The sequence below is a fragment of the Hakea prostrata genome, chromosome 5, assembly GCF_041222555.1.
Source record: "Hakea prostrata isolate BN-2017 chromosome 5, UWA_Hpros_2, whole genome shotgun sequence".
Taxonomy (NCBI): Eukaryota; Viridiplantae; Streptophyta; class Magnoliopsida; order Proteales; family Proteaceae; genus Hakea; species Hakea prostrata.
Window position 1 is genome coordinate 6,343,899 of NC_142604.1, and position 23,774 is coordinate 6,367,672.

A 23,774-nucleotide genomic window follows, 5' to 3' on the forward strand; every position below is an offset into this window, starting at 1 on the left:
TTTACCAGCGGAGGTTCAGGATTAGTTTGGAGAATTCGTAGAGCATGGGAGAGTATTCTAAATCATGTGTTTCTATTTGATTTCTCATCATTCTATTTGTAATGTTTTTCTTAACCCTAATTATTTAATTAGGGTTTTCTTTATACTCATCTTACGGAGGGAGTGTTAGAATCCTATTTAGACTCAATTAAATAGAGGGGTATTTATCTTAAACTATATAACCATTTTACCGTCACCTATGACACAAATTATAGTGGGACCCACCTACTATTATTAACATGACCGATACCTCTTAGGAAGAAATCATGGAATTGACTCTTTTTATTTTTTTGGCAAAGTTTTGACTCTTCCTATATATATAATATAGAGCTTTATAGTAAACCCTAAAGAGAGACTCCTCTTAGTAGGAAGGTAGAGTTCAAATTGGTACGGTACCAACTGCGAATATCGAAAACTATAACCTAACGGTACCAAATTCACATTGTACGGTATTTACAAAAACGGTTTGGTACGGTTTCGGTATTAAATCGGTGCGGATAAACAAGATATCTAGTGTGGTATAATTTGATATGAATCAACCCATGACACTTTAGTTATTAGTTCATTAAAATCTTAATGAAATTGCGATCAAACAATTGATAGAATATGATATTAACAGAGAGAAAACAAGTAAAGGTAAATGAACTAGGGATGGTATAAATACCTAAAACCGAAACTGTACCGAAGAAATTTGGTTTCAGTATATACCGTACCGAATTTTTGAATTGTGCAGTTTTAGACGGCGCGATTAAACGGTTTCGGTATGCAATTGACACTCTTATCCATACTCCTCGACTTTTTTTTTTTTGGTTGAGTAAGAAGTAAAAAAATGTCTCATGGTCATCTTCAATACAGGTGGGGAGGGAAGCAGGCGGTTCCGGATTAAAAGAATAATAATAAAATAAAGTAAGCGGTTCCTTAATGGAGGTGAGAAGGGTAGAAACGCAGTCCCGAAAAGTGTGGGAAGGGAAAGAAAGAGAGGCGGTGGGAACGGATTTCCGAGAAACGTTAGACCCCGTGGGAGTGGGACCTATCAAATATTGATTGCATAAACCCTAAGCACGCCACGTGTCAGTTTAAGTTCCAATTGGTTTGCTTTAAGGGATATACCGTAACGGAACGCCAGTGATGCGTAGCCCGGCTCTCGGAACGTTATTTATCAAATTTTTTTTTCTTTCTTTCTATATATTTTAGATAGATAGACTAATTCTCTCTCTCCCTCTCTCTCTCTCTCTCCCTCTCTCTCTCTTGTATCCCAAGACTCCCAGTAGAAGACAGAGACTGAAGCGCTCTTTCTATCACACCAGTTTCATTCCGCTCTATATAAACTCGGGGCTAGTTTTCTTTTACGATGGGCTAAGAAAAGAAAAGGGAAAACAATAATAAATCGTTTCAGCTCTTGGGGTTTCGCTTCTCTTTGTTCTTTTTTCTGTTTTACTCTTCTTCTCATTCTTGGACGATCGTTAATTCGGATGTCGCTGCATCCACCAATCCTTCCATCTCTTCTTCGGTACGATTCTTACTTCGATTGATTTTTGTCTTTCAAGTCGTGTTGCAATCGCAAATAGAATTGCGTTTTACTGTGGTTTTGGTTATTGATTATGCAATCGGAGCTCGTATCTGTGTTGTTGATTCCTTCTTGTTATTTGTTTATAATCTGTTGCAGTTTTTTGAAGTAGACAAGTTTTGTTGAAATGGCAACCCTAAGATCGAGCTTGCCGCTACGGTTGCGGCATCTCTTCTCCGGGGAAGGAGCCGTCAGTCCTTCTCTAAAACTGGAGTCTGAACCGGTGAGTTTCGATTTCCACCGCCTATTATCAGAATTTGCATGCAATTCTTTTCTTTCTATTAGCTAGGGTTTATCGCGCTACTTTGGTACCCATTTTCATAATAACCTTATATGGTCCTTTACATTCCATTTATATGGTTGTGGATCGACAAAATTTTGTCTTGAACGATTAGATTGTGGATATTTACAGAGCTAGTGACTGTTATCCGAGTTGAATCGAACTGCCACTACTATCAATAGCTGTTTATGCGGATGACATCTCCACTTATGTTTTTTTCTCTTTCCTGAAGGCACACACGAATAGTTTTTCATCTAATAGTCTCTATTTGCTTCTTATTGCTTTGACCATTGAAACGAACACCTTTAATGGTGCAGCTTTTATATAGATATGCTCTTCATGGGTGCGTAGGATTTGGGTTTAGGATATTTTTTTTCAAACCTCATCTAACGGGGTTAAGTGCTGTAGTTTGGACTTAATAGTTCAACTTGCAGTGAATCAATTGACCTTTTGCTGCCATCTTCATATTGCTTCAAAGATGTGTCAATCAATGGAAGTTAATTCTGAAAATTATTTCATCGAGGGTTCTTTATAATAAAAGAACTTTGTTTCTGCTATTCGTATTAAATTGAAATGACGTGGATTTATCTTGGAGTTGTTAATCAGAGGAGGAAGACTCCTTACAGATTTCAAGATGGATTTCTGCCCAAGTTCTGTTTGGAGGAGTCACGTTAGTTCCAATAACCCCAGCCGCTTTTGTATGATGTTCGTGCATTACAATTTTAATGCATTTCATACTTGTAGTTGTTTGTTCTCACATGAATGTTGAATGTCTTGAACAGTGAAATACGAAATTGTTTTTGGAACAACTGCCTAGTGTGGTTGATGGTGTGAGGTGTGTAAAAACACATTCTACTTGGAGTTCTCAAGTTAAACCCTCTTATTTCTCATCTTTCCTTTCCCACCTTGGAATACAATGCCTCTAAACGCGCGCGCACACAGAGTCTTGAGTGTTGAATCATTAATATGCTTCTTGTAGTTAGATAGAGAAGCATGTTGTGTCTATAAGATATGGATGAAGATGAGGTCAATTGACACGGTTGTCATAGTGTCTAGGCATCCTAAGGCATGAAAGGGGGTCTGAATGCAAGGGGATACAGAAGTGCTTCCTTGGTGAACTAGGTGAATGAGTGCCTGGATGCCTAGTGATAGCTTCACCACTATGATTGAGGATCTAAAGTAGCAGCCTGCCACGTTTTCATTTGAAGTAGTAATGCTGGAGATGTGCTTTTACATCAATGTTTAGGTCATACGAGGATGAATGGTGAAACTAAATTGAACATACATATTTTTATATCTATCCTTCGTGTTAATAAATATAATCGGGGTGGTTTTAGATTTTTTTCGGGGAGTTTGTTGGTTGAAAGCATGCTTCAGAATTTTGGCGAAGACATATTTCAGTTGGGAAAGAATTAAAAAAGATTTGTTCTGGCAGGCGTTGAATTTTGAAAGTTGGGGGTGGTGGGGGTGGGGTTGTTGAACTCACAAATTTCAAACATTGGTTGAAAGATATTAGTAGTTCTAATTATGTTTTTGGTGCTGCAGCCTCCTAAAGTCAAAGCATTCATTGACAAGGTGATCAAGAGTCCATTGCATGATATAGCAATACCCCTTTCAGGTTTTCGTTGGGAGTACAATAAGGTGATAAAATGTTATTCATGCTTCCCTTGCAATTTCCTTTTCCTTTATTATTTTAATGACTATATTCATGTCTTTACTGCTTTAATTTCAGGGAAATTTCCACCATTGGAGACCACTTTTTCTACATTTTGATACATATTTCAAGACATATATTGCTTGTAGGAAAGATCTTTTATTGGCAGATAACATTACAGAGGATGATGGCTTATTCCCAAAGCATGCTGTCCTACAAATTCTAAGAGTAATGCAAATAATATTGGAGAATTGTCATAACAAAAGTTCATTCAGTGGCCTGGAGGTTTGCAACAAACTCTTACATAAATTGTCCACAAGTGAAATAGAGTCTATTGCCTCAAGTTTAAGCTACTTTATTGCATTTTATTCAAAAATTTGGTTTGTTGTTTCATTTTGACTAGGTGTTATCTTCTTCTTCTTCTTCCTCCATTTTTTATTTTTTTAATATTTTTAATAATATATATTATTATTTCTAATATGCCTTTTATCTTATTTTCTCATCAGCATTTCAAGCTCTTATTCGCCTCGACAGACCCTGAGATTCTCATAGCTGCATTAGAAACCCTCGCTGCTTTAGTGAAAATTAATCCTTCCAAGCTACATGTGAGTGGGAAGTTGATTGGATGTGGCTCAGTTAACAGCTGTCTGCTGTCTCTAGCCCAGGGATGGGGAAGCAAGGAAGAAGGCTTGGGTTTATATTCATGTGTCATGGCTAATGAAAGAATCCAGGATGAAGGGCTATCTTTGTTTCCCTCTGATGTAAAGAGTGAATATGATAAGTCTCTCTATCGGTTAGGTTCAACCCTTTATTTTGAATATCATGGGGTCGATTCCCAGAGTCCCGAGGGAAGTAGTTCCAGGACAGTACCCTCCAACTTACATGTTATACACATCCCGGACCTGCATCTTCGGAAGGAGGATGATCTATTACTTCTGAAACATTGCATTGAGCAACATGATGTTCCTCCAGAGCACAGGTTCTCATTGCTGACGAGAATCAGATATGCTCGTTCTTTCCGCTCTCCAAGAACCTGCAGGCTGTACATCAGAATTTGTATCCTCGCTTTCATTGTGCTTGTTCAGTCCAATGATGCCCATGATGAACTTGTTTCTTTTTTCTCCAATGAGCCAGAATACACGAATGAGTTAATTAGGATTGTGCGGTCAGAAGAATCTATTCCTGGAAGCATTAGGACACTTGCAATGCTTGCACTTAGTGCACAGTTGGCTGCATATTCATCATCTCATGAGCGGGCACGTGTATTGAGTGGATCAAGCATCATTTCTGCTGGGGGTAACCGTATGATCCTGCTAAATGTGCTCCAGAAGGCTGTCTCAGCATTGAATAGTTCTAGTGATCCATCTTCTCTTTCGTTTGTTGAAGCTCTTCTACAGTTTTATCTGCTCCATGTGATATCTTCTTCAAGTTCTGGAAGTGCAATTAGGGGATCAGGAATGGTTCCGACCCTCTTACCTCTGCTACAGGATGTTAATTCAGTCCACATGCATCTTGTCTGCTTTGCCATAAAAACCCTACAGAAACTCATGGATTATAGTAATGCGGCTGTTACTTTATTCAAAGATCTTGGGGGAGTGGAAATCCTGGCGCAGAGATTACAGACAGAAGTTCATAGAGTTATTGGTCTGGCTGATGCAGATGACAATGCAATGGTCATTGGAGACCCATCAAGATACTGCGATGATCATTTATACTCCCAGAAGCGGCTCATCAAGGCATTATTGAAGGCACTTGGATCTGCAACATATGCCCCTGCAAATTCTTCTAGGCCTCAGAACACCCATGATAACTCCTTACCTACTTCTCTATCATTGATATTTCGTCATGTAGGGAAGTTTGGTGGTGATATATATTTCTCTGCTGTGACTGTTATGAGTGAGATTATACACAAAGACCCTACTTGTTTTTCATCCTTGCATGAATTGGGTCTTCCTGATGCATTTCTATCATCAGTGGTTGCTGGAATCCTTCCTTCTTCTAAAGCTATTACATGTGTTCCCAGTGGTCTTGGTGCCATTTGCCTCAATGCAAAAGGCATAGAAGCGGTTAAAGAAACCATGGTCATACGTTTTCTTGTTGATGTTTTCACCAGTAGAAAGTACGTGGTTGCAATGAATGAAGGTGTTGTTCCTTTGGCCAACGCTGTGGAGGAGCTTTTGCGACATGTATCCTCACTGAGAAGCATTGGTGTGGATATTATCATTGAAATTATCAATAAAATAGCGTCCATGGGTGATGATGCATGCGCAGGGCCATCAGGGAAAGTGGATAGCGATACTGCAATGGAAACTGATTCTGAGGACAAAGAGCCGGAGGGGCCTGGTTGTTTGGTTAGTGCTATGGATGTGGCATCTGATGGGATCAGCAATGAGCGTCTTGTTCGCCTGTGTATCTTTCATGTGATGGTACTGGTTCACAGAACAATGGAGAATTCGGAAACTTGCAGGTTATTTGTCGAAAAGAAGGGTATTGAAGCTTTGATGAAGCTTCTGCTGCGGCCTAGCATTGCACAATCATCTGAAGGGATGTCAATTGCTCTGCATAGCACAATTGTATTTAAGGGTTTTACTCAGCATCACTCTGCTGTTCTAGCACGAGCCTTTTGTTCTTCTTTGAGGGACCACATGCTGAAGACGTTAGATGGGTTCAGGTCAGTGAGAGGTTCATTTTTGCTGGATCCGAGGATCTCACCAGATAAAGGAATCTTCCCGTCACTTTTTGTTGTCGAGTTTCTTTTATTTCTTGCTGCCTCCAAAGATAATCGTTGGGTGACTGCGCTGCTTACTGAATTTGGAAATGGTAGCAAGGATGTCTTGGAAGACATTGGGCGTATGCACAGGGAAATTCTGTGGCAGATTGCTCTCCTTGAAAATTCCAAATTGGATTTGGAGGATAAAGGCACTGGTGCTAGTTCCAGCTCAGAGCAGAAATCAGATTCAACCGCTGGTGAAACCGAAGACCAAAGGTTCAACTCATTTAGGCAGTTTCTTGATCCATTGATGAGACGGAGGATGTCAGGATGGAGTGCTGAATCTCAATTTTTTGATCTTATAAACCTGTATCGTGACATTGGCCGTGCTGCTGGAGTACAGCAGATTCAGCAGAGACTTTTTCTCGATAATCCATCAAATGGACGGCTTGGATCCAGTCAGCAATTGCACCGTTCTGGTTCTTCTGATGCCTCGGGGACTGCAAGCTCAGTGGAAGGTGATACCCAGAGAACCTACTATTCATCCTGCTGTGATATGATGAGGTCACTAGCTTTTCACATCACCCATCTTTTTTTGGAATTGGGAAAAGTAATGTTGCTTCCTTCACGTCGACGGGATGATTCTTTGAATGTGTCCCCAGCAGCAAAATCTGTGGTTTCTACTTTTGCCTCCATCATATTGGGCCATTTGAATTTTGAAGGGCATGTAGATCCCTCTGCTTCAGAGGCTTCTATATCTTCAAAGTGTCGGTATTTTGGTAAGGTCATTGACTTCATTGACAGCATTCTACTGGAGAGACCTGATTCCTGCAATCCTATATTATTGAATTGTTTTTATGGGCATGAAGTTATTCATGCAGTCTTGACCACTTTTGAGGCTACCAGTCAATTGCTTTTTACGGTTAATAGAGTGCCTGCATCTCCTATGGACACGGATGATGGGGGTTCAAAGCAAGTTGAGAAAGAAGAGGCAGATTACTCTTGGATTTACGGCCCTCTGGCTAGCTATGGTACACTGATGGACCACTTAGTGACCTCATCGTTTATCATCTCTCCATTTACAAAACACATGCTTGCACAGCCCCTGACTAATGGAAATGTTCCTTTTCCACGGGATGCGGAGACATTTGTAAAGGTTCTTCAGTCATTGGTACTGAAGACGGTGCTTCCAATTTGGACTCATCCCCAATTTACTGAATGTAGTTTTGAGTTCATAACAACAGTTATATCTATCATGCGGCATATCTATTCTGGGGTTGAAGTGAAAAATACAATTAACACTGGGCCACGTATGGCAGGCCCCCCTCCTAATGAATCTACTATTTCTATGATTGTGGAGATGGGCTTTTCCAGGTCTAGGGCTGAAGAAGCTCTGAGACAAGTAGGAACCAATAGTGTTGAGATGGCGATGGAGTGGCTTTTTTCACATCCAGAGGAAGCCCCAGAAGATGATGAACTTGCTCGTGCTCTTGCCATGTCTCTTGGTAACTCTGGGACATCCCAGAAGGAAGATGTTGATGGAAATGCAAGTCATGTGGATCAGGAGGAAGAAATTGTTCAGCTTCCCCCTGTTGATGACTTGTTAGCAACATGTACTAGACTTTTGCAGATGAAGGAACCATTGGCTTTTCCTGTTCGGGACTTGCTTGTGATGTTGTGCTCCCAACATGATGGTCAATACAGGTCAAAAGTTATTTCCTTTGTTATTGAACATGTTAAGCTTTGCAGTTCAATTTCAGATAGTGGAAACAGCGCAATGCTATCTGCTCTATTTCATGTTCTTGCATTGGTTCTTCATGAAGACACAGCTACTCGAGAAGTTGCATGCCAAAATGGGCTGGTCAAGATTGCTTCAGATTTGCTTGCTCAGTGGAATCTTAGCATGCATGATGGGAATGAAGTCCAAGTTCCAAAGTGGGTGACCACTGCTTTTCTTGCAATAGATAGACTGCTCCAAGTGGATCCGAAGCTAAATTCAGATATCTCAGAGCAGCTGAAAAAAGATGATGTCGGAAGCCTCAAGGCTGCTTTCACTATTGATGGGGATAAGCAGAAGAATTTGCAAGCTGCATTGGGCTCGCCTTTACGATATATAGATGAAAATGATCAAAAGCGACTTATTGAGATTGCCTGTAGATGTATAAAGAATCAGCTACCTTCTGAGACTATGCATGTTGTCCTTCAGTTATGTGCCACCCTTACAAGAACGCACTCAGTTGCTGTGGCTTTTCTTGATGCTGGTGGCTTGCCTTCTCTCTTGTCTTTACCAACAACTAGTCTGTTTGCTGGATTTGACAATGTTGCTGCTACTATAGTCCGTCATATTCTTGAAGATCCCCAGACTCTACAGCAAGCAATGGAATCTGAGATCAGGCATAGTCTTGTGGCTGCCACAAATAGACACTCTAATGGAAGGCTTACTCCGCGTAATTTCCTCACAAATTTGTCCTCTGTCATCTCTAGAGATCCAGTAATCTTCATGCAAGCTGCTCAAGCTGTATGTCAAGTTGAAATGGTTGGTGAAAGGCCATATATTATACTGATGAAAGACCGTGAAAAAGACAAGTCCAAGGAGAAAGAGAAGGAGAAGCTGTCTGACAAAGACAAGCAGCAGCTAGCTGATGGGAAGACATCTTTGGGTGATGCAAACTTGATGGCTCCTGGGAATGCGCAAGGCAAATTGTTAGATTCAAGTTCCAAGAGTGTCAGAGCCCATCGAAAATCTCCTCAAAGTTTTGTTAGTGTAATTGAACTTTTGATAGACTCGGTGATAACTTTTGTTCCTGCAAAGAAAGATGACAATGTGGCAGATGGGCAATCAACAGTGGACATGGACATTGATGATGCTGCAAATAAGAGCAAAGGGAAAGCTGTTGCAACTCTTTCTGAGGAGCGTGAAACCAATAAGCAGGAAGCTTCTGCATCTCTTGCAAAGACTGTGTTCTTTTTAAAGCTGCTGACTGAGATACTGTTGACATATTCTTCATCTGTTCATATCCTTCTCCGAAGAGATGCTGAGGTCAGTAGCTGTAGAGGTCCTTTTCAGAGAGGGGGTAATAGTGGGAATTGCAGCGGTGGAATATTTCATCATATTCTTCACAATTTCCTTCCATTATCTGCCAATCATAGGAAGGAAAAGAAAGTAGATGGTGATTGGAGGCAGAAACTGGCAACGAGGGCCAGCCAATTCCTAGTTGCATCCTGTGTTCGTTCAAGTGAGGCACGGAGAAGGGTTTTTACGGAGATTAGCAGTGTCTTCAATGACTTCGTTGACTCATCGAATGGTTCGAGGCCACCTGATGACAGTACACATGCTTTTATTGATCTGCTCAATGATGTCCTAGCTGCTCGATCACCAACTGGTGCATATATTTCAGCTGAAGCTTCAGCAACTTTTATAGATGTTGGATTGGTGAGGTCACTGACCCGTACACTTCAAGTTCTGGACCTAGATCATGCAGATTCTCCTACAGTTGTTACTGGATTGATCAAGGCTCTAGAGGCAGTTACAAAAGAGCATGTCAATTCTTCTGATCCTAGTTCTGGGAAGGGTGAAAACACCAATAAGCCTCCTGAACAGGACCAAACTAGAAGAGCTGATAATGGGGGCAACGGATTTCAGTCCTTGGAGGCTTCTTCCCAACCCGATAATCGGGAAGCAGTTGCTAACCAAAATGAGCCTTTTAGTGCAGTTCAAGCCCCTGGTAGCTCAGAGTCACTTACAGATGATATGGAGCATGATCGGGACACAGATGGGGGTTTTGTTCCTGGAGCTGAAGATGATTTTATGCATGAAAATTCTGAAGATGCTGGGGGTATTGAAAATGGAATGAATTCTGTGGGGTTAAGATTTGATATCTCTCACAATGTCCAACATAATGCTGGTGATGAGGATGACGACGAAGAGATGTCTGGAGATGATGGAGATGAAGGTGATGAAGATGAAGATGAAGATGATGAGGAGCATAATGAGTTGGAGGAGGATGAAGTTCATCATATGTCACATGGGGACACAGACCAGGACGATCATGAGATTGATGAAGATGAGTTTGATGAAGATGTATTGGAGGAAGAGGATGATGATGAGGAGGATGATGAGGGAGTCATTCTGAGACTAGAGGAGGGCATAAACGGAATAAATGTTCTTGACCACATTGAAGTTTTTGGCCGAGGAAATAGTTTTCCAAATGACACACTCCATGTGATGCCTGTTGAAGTTTTTGGGTCAAGGCGCCAAGGACGCACCACATCCATATACAATCTTCTAGGAAGATCTGCAGACCATGGTGCTCCTTCACAACATCCCCTTCTGATGGAACCGTCTTCTGCACTGCATCCAGATCCTCCTAGACAATCAGGTGAGTAGTCTGTTTTCTTCTGATTTTTTATTGTATGATTGATTTCTAATATTTTGTTAAGACTGATATTCTGCTATGGTACTTTCAGAGAGTTCAGCTGAAACTGTCTTCTCCGAAAGGAACTTGGACAATTCATCGTCACGGTTAGACACGATTTTCCGGTCACTTAGGAATGGACGACATGGACATCGTTTTAATATGTGGGCTGATGATAGCCAGCAGCGTGGTGGATCAAGTGCAACTGTAATACCACAAGGTATGGAGGAATTGCTTGTCTCTCAATTGAGACGGCCTACATCCGATAAACCTTCAGATCAGAACACAACTGCTGGGGAACCGGCAGTTAGAGTGGAGGCAAGTCAATTGCAAGAACCTGAAATGGGCCCAAGGATGGACACACCTGCAGAGACCATAATGAACAATGGAAACGTTTCTTCACTCTCTGTTTCCAGAGAAGGGGATGGTGGCGGAAATTCGGATGGTACACCAGCAACTAATGATTTTCATGGAGAAGCATCAATTCCAAATCCCCAAGTTGAAGACATGCAGTACGAACGCACAGATGCAGTTGTGCGGGATGTTGAAGCAGTTAGCCAAGAGAGCAGTGGAAGTGGTGCAACTCTTGGGGAAAGCCTCCGAAGCTTGGAGGTGGAAATAGGAAGTGCTGATGGTCATGATGATGGGGGAGAAAGGCAAACTTCTGGTGATAGATTGCCACTGAGTGATGTCCAAGTGACTCGAAATAGAAGACCAATTGCATCGGTGGGAAATGCCAATCTTGTAAGCAGCCGAGATGCATCTCTGCAGAGTGTTGCTGAAGTGTCAGAAAATCCTGGTCAAGAAGCTGATCAGAGTGGTCCTGCTGATGACCAGCAGGATAACCAGGATTCAGATTCTGGACCAATTGATCCTGCTTTTCTGGATGCACTTCCTGATGATTTGCGTGCTGAGGTTCTTTCGGCTCAACAGGGTCAAGTTGCACAGCCTTCAAATGATCAGCCTCAGTCTGCTGGAGATATTGATCCTGAGTTTCTTGCAGCTCTTCCCTTAGATATCCGTGCAGAAGTTCTAGCACAACAACAAGCTCAGAGACTACATCAATCCCAGGAATTGGAAGGCCAACCTGTTGAAATGGATGCTGTCTCAATAATTGCGACATTCCCTTCAGATTTGCGAGAAGAGGTGCATTTAATTTATTTTCCTGCATTCTATAATTTATAGAAGTTTGTTACTTAGTACGATATGTGACATATTTTACATTGTCAGGTGCTTTTAACTTCATCTGATGCTATCCTAGCCAATTTAACTCCGGCTCTAGTAGCAGAGGCAAACATGTTGCGTGAAAGGTTTGCACATCGATACCATAGTCGTACACTTTTTGGCATGTATCCTAGAAATCGTAGGGGTGAATCTTCCAGACGTGGTGAAGCTATTGGAGCCTCTTTGGATAGAGCTGGAGGGGGGATTGCTTCACGTAGATCAATGGGAGGTAAACTACTTGAAGCTGATGGTGCTCCTCTGGTGGATAGGGAAGCTCTGAAAGCCATGATTCGGTTGCTTCGAGTGGTTCAGGTAACCGGATATTTTCTCTCTCCCTTAGTCTGACATAGAAATGCCACCTTAATCTATGATAAGTCAATGTGTACATTTATGCAGCCACTGTATGACACTATTCTGAGTCTATGATATCTCAACTTGTATATTTATGCAGCCACTGTATAAGGGCCAACTACAAAGGCTTCTCCTGAATCTATGTGCTCACCACCAGACAAGGACAACACTGGTGCAAATTCTGATGGATATGCTGATGCTTGATATGCGGCAGTCTGTTGATCATTCGGACAGTACTAGAGAGCCAGCTTACCGCCTTTATGCTTGCCAGACTCATGTTATGTATTCTCGGCCTCAACATCTGGATGGTAAAGTTTTACAGGGCCTTTTAGGCTTTTTATGTTCTTCCCCATGTAGATATTTCTCTAAGTTGTTCCTGCTATTCTTTTGGGTAAGCTTAGGTGGGAACTTTGGGTTGCTCTTTTTTTTTTTTTTTTTTTGGGGGGGGGGGGGGGGGTTGGTTTGAAGGTCACTTCATTATTTTCCATTTTCCTTCCTACAAGCTTGCTCTCTTACATTAAGTACTTTGTTATGTGATCATTTTTCCGGTTTATGACTATGAATTTTGACAAGCAAGATGAATATCTAACATCAACTGGTGCACTAACAATTTTCCTCTGCTTGGTGCTTTGTAGGTGTCCCTCCCCTGGTGTCTCGGAGGATTCTTGAAACTCTTACTTACTTGGCACGGAGCCGTCCTTCTGTTGCAAAGCTTCTGCTTAAGCTTGATCTTCCACAGGCACAGACTGCCGAGTCAGAAAGCTCAAATCAAGCACGTGGAAAAGCTGTGATGGTTGTTGATGAAGAAAGTGGAAGTAAGCAAAATAAAAAAGGAGACTTCTCTATTGTCTTGCTTCTATGCCTCTTGAATCAGCCTCTTTATTTGAGAAGTATTTCTCACCTTGAACAGGTAATGCAATCTCCTTTTGTTATCATTTTTTATTTTTTCATTCATTTTGTGTCCCTTGAGTTTGTTTCAAATTTTGATGAGTTGTTATCTTCCTGTTTCAGTTGCTAAATCTGTTGGATGTAATCATTGATAATGCTGAAGACAACTCTAGCTTATCCAATAAGCCTGAGGTATCACCTTTAGAGCCAACATCTGGTTCTCAAAGGCAAGATGCTGAGATAAATGTTGATGGTGGTGTTTCTTCTTCTGTTGGTGATGTTAAGTCATTGAAGACTGATGAATGCCTTGAAGCCTCAGTTTCTGGTACAAGTAATGAATGTGACACTCAAACTGTACTACTCAGCCTACCGAAAGCAGAACTTCGACTGCTGTGCTCTTTGCTTGCGCGAGAAGGGTATGTCTACCAAGATAGACCTTTATTTTTTCACTAATGAGCTACACCATTCATATATTAGATTTGTCATGTCAAAAGTGGTTCTTTCCCCTTTTATGACTAGGACCCTTCTATTCGGCTAGAAATAAAGTAACGGTATCTGTAGAAAATATGTTCATTTTTTATATCAATGGCCATTGGAAGCATCAGCACCCTTCTGATCTGAAAATGATTTTAACTTTTTGATAAACTCATTGGTAATTTTATAACCCCCACAGCTTGGAAGAAATAAAGAAAGAAAAGGTCATGGAACATCATATGGTAGAAGCATGCCTGCACCTAGCTAAAGAAAATACACTTGCCCTGTTAGGGATTTACTGGTAGACTTATTGGAGTGTGTTGGGAATTAGTTAATCTTATATTTTTTTCACCCTGAATATTATCACTGTTGATGCATTCCCATGAACATGGAAGATATAAAGTAATGGTATCCCTAGATAATGCATTCACTTTTGGAATTAACCCTAAGGGTTGAATTATTAAGATGACTGTATCGTGCCTTAATAGTATGCGTTTGATTGCTCTCTCTCTCTCTCTCTCTCTTTCACTCTCTCGTGCTTCAACACGGATCTATTTTTTTGTATATTTGCCACCTACAGATTCTCTTGCGGTTTCAAAAATTGACAACCTAGCCACTCTTACTGACTCTTTGTACCTTGATTCTTTGTCGCTGCCTATTTTGGATATCAGAGATGTGGCAGCCATTTCTTAGGGATTCTGTGCTTGCATATAATTATATAGTAGTTAAGAGTTTCCTTGTTCAACTTGTCAATGTTAGTGGCCTTATGCTGTAACATTGGTGCTAGAGTTCATGCATGGATTTGCAAAGATATTTGATGGCTGTGCCTATGTTACATTAATTGTTTGACATTATCAAATTTAGTTCTGTTTCTCTTGATATTAAATTACAAGTTATGGTTAGTCACCTTTCTCTCTCCACAGCTTGTCAGATAATGCTTACGTTCTTGTTGCTGAGGTATTGAGGAAGTTGGTTGCTATTGTTCCAATTCACTGTCATCTATTTATTACTGAGCTAGCCGACGCTGTCAAACAATTAAGTAGATCTGCAATGGATGAGTTGCATATATTTGGAGAAGCGGAAAAAGCACTCCTGAGTACAACTTCTACTAGTGGGACTGCAATCCTTAGGGTGCTGCAGGCATTGAGCTCTCTCGTTTCATCCCTACATGAGAAAGAAAAGGATCAACAACCTACCTCTGAGAGGGAGCAAAATGATGCTCTTTCTCTGGTGTGTGAAATTAATGCTGCCTTAGAGCCCTTGTGGTCGGAGTTAAGCAGTTGCATAAGCAAAATAGAGTGCTATTCAGATTCGTTGGCTGATTTATCAACATCGCCTAGAACAGTTGCATCCCCAACTGCTGGTGTAATGCCTCCACTTCCAGCGGGTGCTCAGAACATCTTGCCATATATAGAATCCTTCTTTGTGACCTGTGAAAAGTTGCATCCCACACAGTCTGGTGCTGGTCATGATTTCAGTATTGCTGCAGCTTCTGATGTTGAAGATGCTACTACATCTTCTGCCCAACAGAAGACCCCACCTGGATCCCTTACAAAAGTTGATGAGAAAAACACTGCTTTTGTCAAGTTTTCAGAGAAGCATAGGAAGCTATTAAATGCTTTCATCAGGCAGAACCCTGGTTTGCTTGAGAAGTTCTCTCTGATGCTGAAGGTTCCACGTTTCATTGACTTTGATAATAAACGTGCTCATTTCCGATCTAAGATAAAGCATCAACATGACCATCATCATAGTCCTTTGAGAATATCAGTGAGAAGAGCATACATTCTTGAAGATTCATATAATCAACTACGCATGCGCTCTGCTCAAGACTTGAAGGGGAGGTTAACTGTTCATTTTCAAGGGGAGGAAGGAATTGATGCTGGCGGACTTACAAGGGAATGGTATCAGCTGTTGTCCAGGGTTATCTTTGACAAGGGAGCATTACTTTTTACTACAGTGGGCAATGATTCTACATTTCAGCCAAATCCCAACTCTGTCTACCAAACCGAACATCTTTCATATTTCAAGTTTGTTGGAAGAGTGGTTTGTGCTCTTTCCTCTTGCTCCTGTTTTTATTACTTGGCTATATGCTTTATGCTTATTACATCAATCCTTTGCAGGTTGGAAAAGCACTGTTTGATAGTCAACTCCTGGATGTTCATTTCACTCGATCTTTCTATAAGCATATCCTGGGGGTTAAAGTTACATATCATGACATTGAAGCTATAGATCCTGGTTACTACAAGAACCTAAAGTGGATGCTTGAGGTGTGTTGCTTCTCTTCCCCTCTGCCAACCCCCCCCCACCCCCCCCCAAAAAAAAAAAAAAAAAAATAAATAAATAAATAAAAAGAAGGTACAAAGTGGTGCTCACATGTGAGCATCCTTTGTGCACGTGAGAAATTTGTTTCCTGTTCAGCCTTCTCAGAAACCCCAGGTCTCCCCTATTATATGGCAGACCAACCATGGACTTTTGTGTAAATTATGGTACTAGTCTTCTAGCACGTTTAGTTTCAGGTCCAAAGGCATCAGCTATGTGTTGGAATGTGAATCTCTGAATATTCCAAAATGTTTGGAAAGACGAACAGGTTGTTTAGGAGAGAAATAAAGGAAGGTCAATGCCCATTGCATGGGTGGGGGAATCAGATTGAATATGGGTCGGGACTCGGGATATAGATATATCAAGAGGGACTGTGCACTATCCATGTGTCGCTTGAAAGTCCTGGCATGTCTATAGATGTGTACACATGTGCTTGCATTCATATAATAATTTTTATTTCTAGCAATACTTAGTTGTCTACTTATCTACTTTTGCAGAATGATATAAGTGAAGTTTTAGACCTTACCTTCAGCATGGATGCTGATGAGGAGAAATTGATATTGTATGAAAAAACTGAGGTAATAGTTCCCTCCTGTCTTTAAGACTTCTTGGTGGTGTTAATCCTTAATTTTCAAACTGAGTCGTAGAGAAATTTCAGGTCACTGACTATGAGCTGATCCCTGGTGGCCGAAATATTCGAGTTACTGAGGAAAACAAGCACGAGTATGTTGGTCTAGTTGCTGAACATCGATTGACAACAGCAATTCGACCTCAAATAACTGCATTTTTGGAAGGTTTCGGTGAGCTGATTCAAGGGGATCTGATATCTATCTTCAATGATAAAGAACTAGAGTTATTGATAAGTGGGCTCCCAGATATTGATTGTAAGTTCTCTTAATTGATATGGTTAATATTCGTGTGTACTAGATGAATGTGGTTATAGATTATCCTTTACATGAATATCTTGAAGAACTTCACGTACGGTTTTTGTATTTATTATATTCCATTTCTTTTCAGTGGATGACCTCAGAGCAAATACCGAGTATTCTGGATACAGTGCTGCTTCTCCTGTTATTCAGTGGTTTTGGGAGGTGGTTCAGGGTTTCAGCAAGGAGGATAAGGCTCGTCTTCTGCAGTTTGTGACTGGCACTTCAAAGGTACTTGTACAGACGACCTGCTGAACTTTATAATATTGCACTGTTCTATGAGGACAAGTCCTATGAGGGGTTGTCCCATTGTTTCTCATCATTAATGCTTTTAATTTTTATATTCAGTATTTTCAGTGAATTACTTGTGACATTATACTGAGGGTAGTGTTGGTAAGATACGGTAGCACTATAAAAATAGTTTATATCATTCTGTTCCTCTGCCCCTTTTGTTTGTGCTCTGTTTTTATTTACTCAAGAAGGTAAAATAGGAAAGTTATCAGCAAATTTCCCTTTGCGGTAGCCATGATTTCTCCCCTGTTCCCTGTTAGGCGAACTCAAATACAAGTATTGTAGAAAAGCTGATCCTAGCCTTGGCTATTTTAGCTTACTTTTCCCCCCCTAGTTCAATTATTACTTGAAATTCAGTCTTATTATTTTACTTCTGTATTCTCTTTCTATGGATGATTCATTTCAGGGGGAATTGTTCTGTGAAGATACTTTTATTTAGATATGGATTGATGTTCTGAGTTGTACGAATTCTTGCAGGTGCCCTTAGAAGGTTTCAGTGCACTTCAGGGAATTTCAGGCTCGCAGAGATTTCAAATTCATAAAGCTTATGGGAGCCCTGACCACTTGCCTTCGGCGCATACATGGTATCAGTCTCTCTCTCTCTCTCTCCCCTTGGCTATATGGTTGTGTTACCTGCTTCTTTTGGTTACTTATCCTTGTTGTGGTTTCTGCAGTTTCAACCAATTGGACCTACCGGAGTATCCATCTAAACAACATCTGGAGGAGAGACTACTACTGGCGATTCATGAGGCCAATGAAGGTTTTGGGTTTGGTTGAGAACTGCTTGTCTGCATCAGATAGCCTTTGTAGATAAATGTGTTTGTTTACTCACGAACAGAAAAAGAGATGGGGGTTGGTGAGAAAAGCAGAGAATTGGGAATTGGGAATTGGGAAGGAAGAGAAATAGGGAGCTGATAGTGTTAATTAATTGTACAGTAATTTTTTATCTCTTGTATTTACTAGTTACTGCTGCAATGCTGCTGGCAGTTTTTTATTCTGCCAATGGGCATCTTCTGCCATCTGGGTTTTCATTTTGTATTTGCTAGGTTGATCGCTTACCTAATTTGTGTATATCTCTGCATGGACTAATTACGAGAGAGAGAGAGAGAGTGTGTGTGTGAGACGTGACCATCCTGTGGGTGTCGTTGTACGAGTGTTTAAACCACAGTTTCTGTCAATCCCAAGGTTCAAGTGGGGGTTTCATTATCACGAATTATATGTGGGATGGGCATGTTCCAGTGGGCGAGGTTGGGATTACCCTGAAACTCTAAACCCAATTCTTTGTCGTGAATTGATGAGGTGATTGTTGTTGCCAAACCGGCCATCCTTGTAAATTGCACTGAACCGGCAAAGCTCATCTATCCGTTGCTGGTTGATGCTAATTGCCGCTTATGGATCAGGGACACCTCTCCTATGGTTGAAGTATAAGTATTGTGTTGTCTCATGGCAACCTTTTTGTTTTATTTTCTCTAATCTATCAACGTTAGCTTAGCTTCTACCTAATCACAACAGGTTTTGTTTGGGTAAACCTAAATACAACAGATTAAACACCTCCATTCTCACCTTTTCTCTTTCCTCAGTTACTAGCTTCCCGTCAACCAGTTACACGAGTGTGGATCATCTCCCCCTGACGGAGGAAAAAATAATAAAATATTATGTGGGGTCTATACGTAAAAAATAATAAAATATTTTTAAAAAAATTTGATCACCCTAATCTTGTGGGCCTCCCTGTAATTCGTGGTCAACAACCTTTGGGGGAGACAATTTTGACTCGGTTACACTACCTTGTAGAGGAGAATTTTTTTATTATCTGTTTGGCTATATTTGTTGGCTGGAAAAGGAAAGGCAAAAATCTTGCAAGATGTACTGGACTGAATGATCAAGAAGATGGCATGCTGGAAGGCAACAAATCTTTCTTTTGAGGAAGAGGCATATTGATATAGGTGGCATTGCAATCTATGGCTCTGTATCAAATGTGTACTTGAGGTTCCCAAAGACAATATGTGCAGAAATGAATGCTATCTGTCAAAGAATTTGGAATGGACAACGTAACAAGAAAAACCAGTTGAATCCCATTGCTAGGTTTGGGATTTAAGAGAATGGGAGATTACAACTCCACTCTATTACTGTAACAAGGATGGAAGAGTGGGTAAATGTTTTGAAAGCCATATACTTTAGGAATCAATCAATTTTCGACCCTAAAGTATGTGTGAAGAAAGGTTCATGGATATAGAACAGCATCACGAGCATCATTCATCAGCTAAAGACAATGGTAAAGTACAAGTTGGGATCAATGTGACTCATGGTGCTCTTTACTCTCTCCAAATGGAGAATTCACAGTCAAAAAGCATTTCGTACCCTATGAAAATCAACTTATGGACTGGTAGAAACAAATGTGGAAACTACAAATACATCTAAAATTTAAGATTTTCTTTTGGCGTGTATTGAATGCATGACTACCAGTTCAGGCAAAGGTAGCTCAATGATTAAACATTCAACCAAAATGTGCTCTATGTGAGGCGAAAAGTGAAACAATCTGGCATGTGTTCGTATGCCTGGGCAAAAAGAATCCATGCAGCAAGACCATTGGGGCTATGAACTGAAAACTGGAATGACGCAACACTCCTGAGCTGGTGTCATAACTTAGGCTCACTCTTGGATAAATCCAAGTCTAAATGGTTTCTTTCTGTTTTTATTATTTCTTGCTATTACATATGGCAAGAAAGGAATGTGAGGGTCTTCCAACAAAAAACACCTAATCCTTTGAAGGTGTTAAAAAGCTTGAACAAATGGATTATAGATTTAAAACTACATGAGGTGGAGATCATAGATCATAACTCACCAACACAAAATTATGAAGAGACAACACAATATAATGAATATAATTGGTGCACTAGTATACTAAAAACTAATAATAAAGTGTTGATGTGTGCAGGGATACTTAACCAGCAGCTAGGCACAGCATGATGAAGCGTCGGAATATATAGAAATGAACACCTACAATCCATTAATTTTGGAAGCATGTAGACGGTGGAGATCTTAGAGGCAATATTTTTTGGGCTACAAAAAATGATTAAAGAAGCAATAACAAAAGGTTTTGAAATAAGAGAGATATAGAGCAACCAACAAGGGCTACAAACTCTCTTACCAAAACCAACTTTTAGGGATATGACTTCTAACTCAAATGCCCATATTAATGAATGTTGTTAAGACAACACAAACAATTAAGTATGATAATTTTCCATCCTCATTGTTCAAATTTTAATTTGAAAAATTAGCTAGAACAACTACTACTCTATAAAGAAGTAGGTAATGGAACTCAACTTTATGGTTGTAAGTGTTTTTAATTAACCTAATGAATATTTTCCTTTATCAAAAAAAAAAAAAAAAAAAAAAAAACTTAGCCATGACAGAAAAATTGGTTGTCTGTCAAAAGAGACGTGACAGGACATAGAGGGCAAGATCAAAGAAATGACAATGCCACTACAGAAGTACTAGCGAACACTCCCCACGCCCTGTGTGTACTAGTTAATCTTTGATGAACCAGCAGTAATTTTTCATCCGCTTCTACCACCCCCTCTGTTTCGATTGCTTTTGCCTTCTCTTGTCTGTTTTCGTAGACTGACCAGTTTGTACTCAATTTCAAAATGGTCCCACCACACTCATGCCACAGCCCCCCCCCCCCTCCCCAACACCCATGGTTTATATTCATTATAACCAGACTAAAGCAGCTTATGAACAGTGTTAGAATGAACACCAAAAAATTAAGAATTGGAACAAAGAAAAAGAAAGAATACAAAGATTTGTGGTTCAAACACTAATGCAGTGTGCCATGTTCACGAGTAAAAAAGAGCTTTTCATTATGTAGAAGAAGAAAAGATGAACTTTTCATCATGAAAACAAAAAACACAATGAAGATTTCTCAACTAGATTTTGATGAAGTAAACAAGTCAATTTATCGCCTTCTGATTCTATTTCAGAACTCCTAGATTGGGTTATTTAAGTCGTCCATCAAAATATGTTGGTTTAAGTCCATCTTCGTGGTGAATTACAAAACTGTAATCAAATATAACACAAAACCATGCTGAATGTTAGTTTACTCGAGAACCAATGAACAAATTCAACTCTGTTTCTGTTGACCAAACACTGTAGTCTTTAAGATGCCAGTGCAAGATCAAGGCCTCTTGCTGAGATGTTTCCAGGGAGGCCCCCTCATAGCGTTACCACAAATTTGTTTGCTTGTCTCTCTGGTCGCTCTCGTTATCTTTATTAGTTCTTTTAAGGGCTAGACAATCTTTCCAGCAAATAAGTGTTTCCCATATAAGTCACTCTTTGATGGAGATCACAAGCACCTGTCAACAACTTCTGCCTCTCAGCCTCATGCAGGAAAACCATTAAATTGAATAGCCTCTCTTTTGCTTCTACTTGAGGAAATCTATCCTAATTGAACAGCTCTCTCTGTGCCTTCCTTTTCCCTTCTTCATAATTTTTCCCCTGAACCCAAACTTACAGAACTTGAGGTGGTGAACATGATGATGTCCAAGGATAAGGCCTCTGGTGGTGGTTATCAGCAAAGGCCTCCACCGGAGGAAGTTGCGAAATGTCCTCGATGTGATTCGACGAACACCAAATTCTGTTATTACAACAATTACAGCCTCACACAGCCACGGCACTTCTGCAAGGCATGCAAGAGGTATTGGACTAAAGGAGGAACTCAACGCAACGTTCCCATTGGTGGTGGTTGTAGAAAGAACAACAAAAGGACTAATGAGTCCATTTCAAAGCTTTCTTCCCATGATTTCAAGGACCCAAATGCTTCATCTCACTTTGGTGGATTGAAATTCTTTCATGGGTTTTCTCCAGCTATGGAATTTCAACCTGGAAGCATAGGTGGTGGAGGGGAACTACCCTTCTCTGCATTTCAATCCTCTGCAACAGCTTCTGTTTACAACAGCAACATTGCTTCTTCCATAGAGTACTTAAGTTATGTAAATCAAGATATGCACTGGAAGTTTCAGCAACAGAGATTAGCTTCGCTTTTTGGTAAAGAGAGGAATAAAGATGGAGATGGAGGAGAAGTTTCAACTCTCGCTGTAACTACTGTTTTCGAAAACGAGAAACTGCAAGCACAGAAACCATTACAGCCCATGTCCTTTCAGGATCTTACGAACATGAAAGGGTGTATGAGTGGTGGATCCATGACAACAGAGTGGTTCTTTGGTAACTCTTACCCTGCGACCGCCACTACTACTACTACCACCACCACTTCAGCCACTAACCAGAGTGGTAGCAATGAAAACGAAAATACGAGCAACTGGAATGGATTTCAAGCATGGACGGATTTGCATCAATATAATGTATTGCCTTAAGGGGGAGAGAGAGAGAGAGAGAGAGAGAGAGAGGAAAGCTAAGGAAACCCATCATAGTTCATAGTCTTCTTCATTCACTCTTGTTTTCCTAAAAGCTTGGATGCAAAGCATGGTGAGGTTTGTTGTTCTTTGTTCATTGTAGGTACCTTTTTACTTAGTTTTAGGGAGAATGAGGGCTGATAAGATCAGTGATAACTGATATTTGTAGTTTTCTATATTATGTATCTTTGTTCTTTCTGTCATTCATATCGTCTTCTCTTTCTTATGCTTTTTATTTATTTATTTTCAGTTCTTACAAAACCACAGAGAGATCATTTATGCAGTGTTTCGTGAAAACAAAATGTGAACTATATAATTCCTGTAGCATTCTCTAAATATATTTCTAGTGATGTAAAGTTGAAGCTGATATTTTGGTTTTGGTAATCAGTTGAAGCTGGTGTTGGATAGAATAGACCTCACGTTATTACAGGTCTCTGGTGAAGTAATCTGTTTTAGGGATTTGCATATTTGTAGTGAATTTGTCGAATCTTAACGCAATAACATACCATGTATATATGCACACAATTGGGCGAGACCTGAATGCATGCGCAGTACAGAAGTTGAACAGCTAACAATGTAGGCCTGTAAAAAGCCGTGGTCACTACACCTGTCGTCTTATCTTGGGCAGTTGTGTCCTTTTCTGATTGCGTATAAGGTTTAAACTATCGGTATTGAGCATTGGTCAAGTAATTTTGAGAGATGGTATCATTTCATATTTCTTATGTGATTCGACACATACCCTTTAAAGAAAAAAGAGAGACATCAATATATATCATGTGATACCTTAAACCTTAGATGGGAGGTTTTAGGTTTTTGCCTCAACTATTCCTAGCAAGCCATATTAGCATCACAATTGCATTAGTCAAGTCATACCAAGATTGAATGATAACCATTCACTTCAAATAGTGAAGAGCATTGAACACTCTATGCGAGTGGCCTAAGGTATGAGGAGCCGGACTTGGGACCTAACTTTTTCTAAGTTCCAGTAAAGAAAAACTTCCTCTTAGAGAACCATCCTTTGCCAACTCGACTCCTCCTCTTGGCAATCTTCAAAGCTTAAGCCTCCATAGCCAGTGTGGTAGTGTGTGGAATGGATAAAACAAGCATATCTACCTCAACCGTCAATAGAATACCCTATAAGGAGACTTTACATAAAAGAGAGAAATTATTATATATGCAATAGAGCGAGTCGTATCTGTGGCCTCTTCACTAAGAAGTGCTAGTCATT

At 40.3% G+C, this 23,774-nt stretch overlaps 2 protein-coding genes across 2 annotated transcripts; both read left to right on the plus strand.

Annotated features, from left to right (window-relative positions):
• Window positions 1-1,262: 1,262 nt before the first annotated feature.
• On the plus strand, window positions 1,263-18,509 carry LOC149014692 (E3 ubiquitin-protein ligase UPL2-like). The gene is made up of 17 exons (XM_089157028.1): window positions 1,263-1,549; window positions 1,706-1,829; window positions 3,432-3,527; window positions 3,619-3,825; window positions 4,047-10,629; window positions 10,718-11,811; window positions 11,896-12,201; window positions 12,341-12,548; window positions 12,876-13,150; window positions 13,252-13,544; window positions 14,526-15,645; window positions 15,723-15,869; window positions 16,419-16,499; window positions 16,580-16,805; window positions 16,939-17,078; window positions 17,616-17,722; window positions 17,813-18,509. Exons 2-17 carry the CDS (start codon window positions 1,734-1,736, stop codon window positions 17,913-17,915), a joined length of 11,082 nt encoding a protein of 3,693 aa, XP_089013154.1. The 5' UTR covers window positions 1,263-1,549; window positions 1,706-1,733; the 3' UTR covers window positions 17,916-18,509.
• A 3,158-nt stretch (window positions 18,510-21,667) lies between these two features.
• LOC149014693 (dof zinc finger protein DOF5.7-like) lies at window positions 21,668-22,507 on the plus strand. The gene has a single exon (XM_089155316.1). It carries the CDS (start codon window positions 21,668-21,670, stop codon window positions 22,505-22,507), a length of 840 nt encoding a protein of 279 aa, XP_089011442.1.
• The last annotated feature ends 1,267 nt before the right edge of the window (window positions 22,508-23,774 follow it).